This window comes from Mus caroli, chromosome 4, assembly GCF_900094665.2.
Source record: "Mus caroli chromosome 4, CAROLI_EIJ_v1.1, whole genome shotgun sequence".
Classification (NCBI taxonomy): Eukaryota; Metazoa; Chordata; class Mammalia; order Rodentia; family Muridae; genus Mus; species Mus caroli.
The window spans coordinates 123,638,146-123,648,311 of NC_034573.1; the positions used below are offsets into that span (position 1 = coordinate 123,638,146).

The 10,166-nt window shown below is 47.0% G+C and overlaps 1 protein-coding gene across 4 annotated transcripts in view; it reads right to left on the reverse strand.

Moving 5' to 3' along the window:
• Dhdds (dehydrodolichyl diphosphate synthase subunit) overlaps positions 1-10,166 on the reverse strand; it is a 33,364-nt gene that overhangs the window by 18,122 nt on the left and 5,076 nt on the right. For all 4 annotated transcript variants that reach the window (XM_029476410.1, XM_029476408.1, XM_021160879.2 and 1 more), the window contains exons 4-6: positions 8,020-8,162; positions 6,482-6,598; positions 5,289-5,390 (exon numbers count right to left, since the gene is read on the reverse strand). In XM_029476410.1, coding sequence (XP_029332270.1) covers positions 5,289-5,390; positions 6,482-6,598; positions 8,020-8,162 — 362 coding nt within the window. The remainder of the gene's footprint in view (positions 1-5,288; positions 5,391-6,481; positions 6,599-8,019; positions 8,163-10,166) is intronic.

A 10,166-nucleotide genomic window follows, 5' to 3' on the forward strand; every position in this document is an offset into this window, starting at 1 on the left:
AAAAAAAAAAAAATGTATCCTGTTACAACGTGAACCGGAGGTGCAAACCAGCATTCAGGGTCTAAACTCCTTCGTGTGGTTTCTAGTTACACACATTTACACTGCGATTATTGATTTATTGTTTTTTAAATATTTATTTTTCAAAAAGTTCTATCTATTTCTTTGGGTTTCTAGAGACAGGGTTTCTCTATGTAACGGTGGCTGTCCTGGAACTCACTCTGTAGACCAGGCTGGCCTCGAACTCAGAGATCCACCTGCCTCTGCCTTCTGAGTGCTGGGATTAAAGGCGTGCGCCACCACCACCCAGCATAACTTATTAATGTGTCTGAGTATTTGACTTCATGTGTGTATGTGCACCATGTGCTTGGCCTGTGCCTGTGGACGACACAGAGAATGTTAGATCTCCCAGGACTGGATTTATAGCTGCCACCCATGTGGGTACTGGGAACTCCCTGGTTACCAGTAGTTTATTGGTGAATGTATTCCTTAGCTTTGTGCATGTGCTAAAGCAGGTGTACGGGGTCAGAAGACACCTTTGAACAGCTGGTTCTCTCCCTGCACCATACGGGTTCAGGGGAAACTCAGGTCACCAGGCTTGGTAGCGAGCACCTGCTGAGCCATCTTGCTGGCCCTAAGTTTTCACTTCTCAATGCAGTACTTGCAATGGACCCAAAGGTCTTCTGTATGATGGGGAAATATTCTACCACTGATCTACAACCCCAGTATCCCCAACCCCTTTAAAGAAAGATTAAAGCCGGGCGGTGGTGGTCCACGCCTTTAATCCCAGCACTCGGGAGGCAGAGGCAGGCAGATTTCTGAGTTCGAGGTCAGCCTGGTCTACAAAGTGAGTTCCAGGATAGCCAGGGCTATACAGAGAAACACTGTCTCGAAAAACCGAAAGAAAGAAAGAAAGAAAGAAAGAAAGAAAGAAAGAAAGAAAGAAAGAAAGAAAGAAAGAAAAAAAGAAAGAAAGAAAGAAAGAAAGGTAGATAGATAAATTGATTAAGGGCCAGAGGAAGAGGTCAGATGCGCTAAAATGGGAACTACAGATGGCCATGAGCCATCCATCACATAGGTGCTGGGAACCAGATACATGTTCTCTGCAACAGCAGCAGAGCCATCTGAGCCATCTCTGCAGGCCTCTAAGCCCTACTTTTGCACAGGGTTTGCCCTGTAGCTCAGGCTGGAACCAGACTCACAGCAGTCCTCCGATCCATCCTCCTGAGTGCTAAGGTACAAATGCAATCTCACATCTGGATACTTGCTAACTTATTATATTTATTTTATGTGTATGGGTGTTTTGCCTACGTGTATTTATGTGTATCATGTCACACCTAGGACCCGAGGAAGTCACAAGAAGGGACTGGATTCCCTGGAGCTAGAGTTGCCGATAGTTGTGACCCACTATATGGGTGCTCAGAATTAAAGCAGGGTCTTCTGCCAGAGCAGCCGGTGCTCTAGTCTGCAGAATCGTCTCTCTGCCCTGTCATCTCTCTGCCCTGTCATCTGCTTTTATGTGAGATTCTTTGGTCCACTTCAGCCTTCCTATGTGTCGGTCAATATGCCAGACTGAACGGACACAAGGCAAGTTGGCCAACTATGTAGATAAATTCCCATTTCCCACTTCTGTAGTCTCTTTTTGTTTGTTTGTTTGTTTTTTGTTTTTTTGAGACAGGGCTTCTCTGTATACCCTGGCTGTCCTGGAACTCACTCTGTAGACCAGGCTGGCCTCGAACTCAGAAATCCACCTGCCTCTGCCTCCCAAGTGCTGGGATTAAAGGCGTGTACCACCACCACCTGGCTAGTCTCTTCTTTACAATGAAGATGGCTCATCAGAGCAGAGACTGAAGAAATGACCATCCAGAGACTGCCCCACCTGGGAATCCATCCCATAAATAGCCACCAAACCCAGACACTACTGCGGATGCCAAGAAGAACTTGCTGACAGGAGCCTGATAAAGCTGTCTTCTGAGTGGCTCTGCCAATGCCTGGCAAATACAGAAATGGATGGTCACGGTCATCCATTGGACAGAGCACAAGGTCCCCACTGAAGGAGCTAGAGAAAGTACCCAAGGAGCTAAAGGGGCTTGCAGCCCTATAAAAGGAACAACAGTATGAACTAACTAGTACCCCCAGAGCTCCCTGGGACTAAACCACCAATTAAAGAAAACACATGGTGGGACTCAGGGCTCCAGCTGCATATGTGGCAGAGGATGGCCTAGTTGGTCATCAATGGGAGGAGAGGCCCTTGGTCCTGTGAAGGTTCTATGTCCCCCAGGAAGCAGGAGTGGGTGGGTTGGGGAACGGGGGGAAAGGGCAGGGGATAGGGGATATTCCGAGGGGAAACTAGGAAAGGGGATAACATTTGAAATGTAAATAAAGAAAATATCAAATAAAACTAAATAAATTTAAAAAAAGGAAGATGGCTCAGCATGTGGACGTGCTTGCTGTGCCTGGAGGCTGGGTCTCCAGAAGCCAGTGGAAGCCAGAGGCAGAAGCCAAGTGTCTGTAATCCCAAAGTGCCTGGGTGGGGAGAGGCAGACGCAGGAGTGGGAGGGCCAACTAGTTTGGCTTACACAGCAGCAAAGAGACTCTGTCTTAGAAGAGGCGGAAGGGTGAGACACCACACCCGAAGCCTACCCTCTGACCTTCAGTTGTACACTGTGCACACACAAACCTTCACCCCCACACATAAACTAAACAAATAAATAAAATGGAGATAAAACCAACTTGTACATTATAGGGTGGGGGAGTAAGCACCTGAGAGCTGGGAGCTGCACCAGGGCTGCAATGGCAGCGCTCTTTAGCCGAAGGAGGATAAGGGATTTGAGGTTAGTGCCCATCTCAAGTACACAGATATTAAAACTGAACAATACAGTAAATCTGCATGGCCCTGTGCGTTCTTAGTAACTGGTCACAATTATTATTTATCACATGGAAGTCAGGACGACAGGAGGCCACGCAGCCTATTCAAAGTAACTCACTAACCAACCTCAAGGGTCTGTAACTCACTGACCAGCCTCGAGGGTCTGGTTATTCTTCTCTAATTCCAGGCTCCCAAACAACCTGTCAATTTTATTTCTAGGGGAAAAGAGGCCCTTATCCTAAAGAAAGAGAAAAGGAGTCAGGTGATGGTCAGATTCCCTTGCTACTTGGTTGAAGCAAATTCTAATAATCCTGATACAAATGTAACAGAGGACACTGGAGGTCCCTGAGCTCAGTAGGCCCTGAGAATCAAGCTGCAGGGCGCTGTGGACCCTGGTGAGTCTATCTACCAGGCTGACCTGACAGCACCACAAAGGCAGATTGTAAATGACAAGTCAGGAAGGTGGCTAGGAAACTTCCAGGAAGTGAGATGTGAGGTCTGTAGGGCGAGGTTAAAGCATGCTATATTAGAAGTCAGATCAGAGTTCCCAGGAGTTAGGGCCAGAGGGATTAGAGGTCCCAAGTTCAATTCCCAGCAACCACATGATGGCTCACAACCACCTGTACAGCAACAGTGTCCTCATATACATAAAATAAATAAATAGATCTTTAAAAAAAATCTGCTTGCTAAATTAGAGGACTCTTTCTAGCATAAATATTTTCCATCATTAGTTCAATTATTATTTCATATATACAAGACTACTCAAACATTAATTATAAAGCATAACCATAACAAACTATGAAATTACTCCCAGCCGGGTGTGGTGGCGCACGCCTTTAATCCCAGCACTCGGGAGGCAGAGGCAGGCGGATTTCTGAGTTCGAGGCCAGCCTGGTCTACAAAGTGAGTTCCAGGACAGCCAGGGCTATACAGAGAAAAAAAAAGAAAAAAAAAAAAAAAAAGAAATTACTCCCAAGCTAATTACTATTAACGTAAACCTACATATATATCTTCACATGTTACCTCTGTCCTTCCCTGAGGCTAGGCAGTAGTAGAAAGTGAACCCAGGATCTTGCACACAGTAGGCCCACACATACCCCATCTTATACATCCCTTTCTGCCTTAGCCACTTCATCACCTGTATCCCCATTCACTTAGCCAGCACTGTAATTTTCCCCTAATAGCCAATCTATGATCTATAACTCTCTCCAGGTCCCTCATGCCTGCCTCTGTCCAGCACCCAACAGATGACCTTCCTCCTGGAGCCTCCAGTCCTGGCCCACTCCAACTACTGACCCAACATCTCCATTCTATGACAAGCCCCGAGGCAAATTCCCTCTTCCTTACATGAGATCCTGTCTAGGGCTCTCTAGAACAGCAGAGGGCACCAATGTCCACCACTGAAATCCATGGGTAGAACATCATGTGTCCATTCGTACATTCCACACCCCCCACACACACACATACACACACTGGGGAGGTATGGGAGGGGTCTGTCTTCTCTTCTCGTAGGTCTGTTTGCTTTTCTTTTATGACACTAGGGATCACACCCAAGTCTTACTAAGGACACTCACTAAGCAAGCGCTCCACAGCTGAGCTCCGCCCTCGCTGTATCAGCTGCACACTCTGCTATTTTGAGACATGGGTCCCAGTGTGTTGCTTAGGCTGGTCCCAAACTCACGAGCATCCTAAGTAGGTGGGATACAGGTTTGTGCCACCATGCCCAGTTCAATTTCCTGCATCCCAAGATCTCATATAATAAAAATGAAGACGAGGCCTCTCAGACAAGAGTCTACTTCTATCTTACTAGCAGACTGACCGTGGGCATGTTATTCTCAGTTTCCACATTTATAAGCTGAAAAGACATGACTCTCTCACATGAAGTTAGGAACAGTAAAACAGGTAACATACCGACTGCACTGTTCAATTGTGTCCGCTACCAGTATCTCACTATTACGATTATTATTTACTAATAATAGGAAAGATTATATTAGTAACAACATTAGAAGGGACAAATAGACACATGGCTTCAAAAATTCCTCCATTCCTCTAAGCATTAAATATTTCCCTTACTTTCTTCCCTCCTTCCTCACTCCACCCATCCCTCGCATACCTGAATCCTGCATTATGAAACTGTAATTTGAGAAACCTAAAAGATTCTCCTCCAGCACCAACATAAAATGACTGAAAACCATTTGCAAGGAGCGCGTCCCTTCTTACTGGCCAGGACGGCCCAACGGTTGTTCTGTGGTTTCTCGGTGTGCGCTGTACTCAGACGACCCCATCTGTTTGGGGGAAGCCCCCTAAGTGTTTCCCGTGCACGCCCTGATTTGTGTTCTGACCAAGTGCATGGCTCAGCAAGGTTTGAACACTAGTTCACTCTGTCTTCCGTACCAGTTACCAGGAGAGCCACCCCAGATACCTGGGTTCCAGGAGACCTTGTTCCACACCCCAGGCCATCTCTCTCACAGCATTGGCAATCTCATGACGTGATGTGTATGCAAAGCAGACATTGAGGAAACACCTGAGGACGGCAGAGCAGAATCATTTACCAAAGAGAGGCAGGGTCTGATGGCCGGAGCAGCCATCCCCTGCGAGGACACAGGCACTGTACTTTGGAAGGGTAAGACTGTGGGTGGTTCCATGATTTTTAAGAGTTCTTGGAATAAGCATGCTCTTCATCTAATTAGATCAAACATTAACTAGATGCCCTTTACTGCCTTCCTAACCACATCCACTCCCCCACTGCCACTACTGCCAACCATCCACACAGGAAGGAAATCCTCTGTGCTATTAGCCTAAGCACCGGGTAGCAGGGATGAGACCAGGTGTAAGGTAAAATCAATGCCCAATACTACTGTTCCAAAGCCACAAACCCTGGAGTGTCCTCTTAACCTGGCTGTGGGACAGAGAGCGGGGCAGAGGAGACTCCTGAAAGACATGTAGACATGATTAGGACAAATTTCTTTTTTTTTTCCCCTACCCTTCTCACTCCAGCCCCACTCGCTCTGGCCCAAAGATTTACCCATTTATTAAATGTAAGTACACTGTAGCTGTCTTCAGACACACCAGAAGAGGGCATCAGATCCCATTACAGATGGTTTTGACCATGTGGTTGCTGGGATTTGAACTCTGGACCTCCGGAAGAGCAGTCAGTGTTCTTAACCGCTGAGCCATCTCTGGATTTCTTTTTTTTTTTTTTTTTTTTTTTTTTGTGGCAGGGTCCCACATGTAGCTTGGGTCAGCCTCAAACTCACTGAGCTACGCCTGTCCTGTGTCCTGACTATCTAGTGATGGAATTAAGGGTATGTACCACCACACTAGCCTAAGACTAAAGGATATCTATCCCGACACTTGTCAAGTTCAAGTATATGTGGTGTGTGTGTGTGGGGGGGGGTTTGTTTGTGTGTATGTGTGCACATTTATAGTTCCCAAAACCATTGGGGTGGGGAGGGCAAGGGACTGGGTTTGCATGTGAATGAATGAAAGGGCACCTGGTCTCTTCTACAGGTCAAAGTCTCTAAGCATCACAAACTACTCTCTGAAGAGCCTTGCGTGGAGCACAGGCCTTGGAAGCTCTGGGTGCCTCTCCTACGGAACAACCCGAGAACTCACTTATTGTAGCTCTTAGTGGCCTGGATGGCCTGCGCAATCTTCTCCTGGAGGTCCAAGGGCAGCAGATGCAGATCCCCCAGGACGCGGATGCACACCCCGTGCTTCTGCAGCTTCTCCCTGGGAAGGGAGAGAGGAGGCGGCACTGTGAAGGGGCAACCGCCAAGCAAAGGACGGGCACCAGCCAAAGAAGCAAACTTGTCGCCTGCAACAGGCACTGTTGTGTGTGCACTTCCAGTACCCAGTACTTCTCTGAAGCTCAGCTAAGGTTTGCCCAAGGTCATCTCATGGGTCATGTCTGGCTTGAACCAGATCTGTCTGCCTTGAGAACACAAAAACTTGGCCACACATTACTACCTCAGGTGTCCTTGGGAGAGTTGTAATTTTATACACCTGTGATTTCTGTCCCAACCGAGCAAGTCAGTAAATTGCTCCAGAGTAGGAACTGTATTATTGGTGACATTTTTTTTTTTTTTGGTTTTTTGAGACAGGGTTTCTCTGTGTAGCCCTGGTTGTCCTGGAACTCACTTTTAGACCAGGCTGGCCTCGAACTCAGAAATCCGCCTGCCTCTGCCTCCCGAGTGCTGGGATTAAAGGCGTGCGCCACCATGCCCGGTCATTTGTTATATTCTTGTGCAATAAGAGAATAGTGACAGCAGAGAATATATATTTATAGAATTAGATGGTGGTTTCGTCCAATCAACGAATTCCTCTGAGGTGCAGACCGTAAGTTCTCCTCTACAGACCAGGAGACTGAGGTCCAAAACGATTAGAATGTTGAGAATCTGGATGGATGAGCAGCCAGGTATTTTCCTGGGGGTCTGGTTCTAGAGCCGACCATGCCCTCACTCAAAGCGCACCCGAAGGACAGGACCCAGAATTAAAGGCCAGTCCGTGGCCCATCTGCTTATATAACCTTCAACCACATTTTGTCAAAATCGGTGAAACAAGAAACCATTTACCTATTTTGAGGGATCTACAAGACTATAAAGGTTCAATGTATAGTCTTACCAAAGCCAAATTTTAGCAGCACGTAGACTTCAACCTACGTACACTCACTTTTGCTGATCCTGCACCAGTCCTGGCTTCTTTGAGCTTAGCGTTGTCTTTCAGTCTCCCCTACTTGGGAACCTTTTGACAAGCCAGCCTGCTCTAATATCATGACAGGCTGCTCAACTCGAAAAAGGTGCACAGGAATGCTCATTCTACGACACAGCTGAGAGGCGCTGGAGGGTCACACAGAGGAGCTACAAGGGCCCTGGTGTAGCGAGGACTGGGCTCCCAACCTGGCTCTATCACCAACTTACTGTAGCCACCTACAAGGCCTTTCTTCTTTCTTTAAAAGATTAATGTCCCAACCCTGAAATACAAGCAGACTACCAGTTTTATGTCCTTCCTGCATGTGAATGTGGAGGCCAGTGGGTAACCTGGGACACCAGCCTCCTTGATAACGTTTCAGATAAAAGAGCTCAGGGCTGGGGTCGGGGCAGGTTAGACAGGGATGGTGCTACAGGCCATCCTCCGTCTGGACAGCGTCTTACTGTTCTTCCATCAAGCAGCTGAACTTCTGTCGGGCTAGATCCAGGAGTCCGTCAACCTCGCTCTTGGAACGTTTGAAGTTCTCAATGCTGAATGCGTAGACAGTCACTTCTAGGATGCCCAGGTTCAAACACCATCGGAGAGTCTGAGGAGGGAAGGCAGAGAAAGAGCTAGGCCACAGGAGAGGTGATGGATGCTTTAGCTCTGATCGAGGACTTTTCTCCTCCCCAAACTCGAGTCTGGGGCAAGGGCAACTTTAGCTCTTCTGTTTGCATAACTAGGAAGCAAGCCATCACCATTCAAGACTCTTAAACCCCGAGGCCGGGTGTAGTGGCTCAGGTCTATTCTTTGAGAAGCTGAGGAGGCACAAGGATCAAGGCTAGGTTAGACTACACAGTAAGATCCTTTCTAAAATAAGAAAACCACAAAAATCATGAGAAGAAACCAATCCAGGTATGTTATGTAACACTTAACATCCGAGCTTCTGGGAGGTAGATGGCAGGAAGAGCATGACTTTAAGGCCAGCCTGGGCTATCTATACTGAACTTGAGGCCTGCCTGGGCTATAAGAAATAATATCTTGAAAAAACTGTCATTTTAATTTTATCCCAAAGAACCTTTCAGTAAGAACATAAAGTTCTAGCTGTTTACTCAGTGAGCCCATGCTGGACTCGTGCTGCGCTGTAGGCAATTATTAACCTCGCTGGGAATCAGCTCCTTTATCTGCAGGAAGGGATTACACAGCCATCCTGCTAAGATGACCAGGAGAGCATGTGTGAGGCACTCCTGCTCAGAACATAACGGCTGGGAAGCAACAACCTGGCCACCGGGCAGCACTTCATAGTCTGCTGAAGGGTTTCCTGTGTTTCATTTTCCAGACAAGTATTTAGATGTGGACTGTTGCTTTCATGCTACGTTAAACACGACATACTAGTCACCTCTGAAAGCTTACCCATGTCAAGAGTAACGTCTGGGAGCACTGACGAAACACACACCTAGCACCCGAGAGGCTGAGGCAGGAGAACCCTGGGGTTAAGTCCAGCTTGGATTCATAGGGAGGTGCTGTCTTTGTTGTTGTTTGGTTTGTTTTGGTGTGGATTTTCAAGGCAGGGCTTCCGTGTGTAACCCTGGCTGTCCTGGAACTCCCTCTGTAGACCAGGCTGGCCTTAATTCAGAAGATCCAACCTAGTTTTGCTGGGATTAAAGGCATGTGGCCACCTGGCCCAGCTAAATTTCCTAAAACGCAAAATAAATAAATAAACCACTGTTGGGAAAGTGGCTCAGTTGGGAAAGTATTTGCCTAGTGTGACTAAAGGCCTGGGTTAAAACTACACACAGTGGCACCATGCCTTTAATCCTAGCACTCCAAAGAGGCAAAAAGATCAGGGGTCACGTTTACATGGAGTTTGAGGCCAGCCTGGCTATATATGGAAGATACTGTCTCAAAAATAAATAGAACCACTGGGCAGTGGTGGCACATGCCTTTAATCTCAGCATTTGGGAGGCAGAAGCAGGTGGATTTCTGAGTTCGAGGTCAGCCTGGTCTACAGAGTGAGTTCCAGGACAGCTAGGGCTACACAGAGAAACCCTGTCTCGAAAAAGCCAAAATACATACATACATACATACATACATACATATATATATATATATATACATACATACATAAATAGAACCACTCGTGGTGTCTCACAATTTATACCAACACTAAGAGGCAGAGGAAAGTCTCTAAGTCTGAGGCAGCCTGATCTACACAGTTCCAGGCCAGCCAGGGTTATACAGTGAGACCTTCTATCCAAAACAAGCAAACAAACTGGGCAGTGATCCCACATGTCTTTAATCCCAACACTTGGGAGGCAGAGACAGGCGGATCTCCATGAGTTCGAGGCCAGCCTGGTCTACAGAGCATCTTCCAAGTCAGCCAGGGCTACACAGAGAAAAACCCAAAACAAACAAACAAATAAGCAGCCTTTGCCATCACTAGAATATAAGTAAAGGAAAAAAATGAAATAAAAATAGCCTTGCAAGCATAAAGTCATAGAATGATATGCACAATTACAAAGTTGATTTTGGCCGGGCGTGGTGGCGCACACCTTTAATCCCAGCACTCGGGAGGCAGAGGCAGGCGGATTTCTGAGTTCGAGGCCAGCCT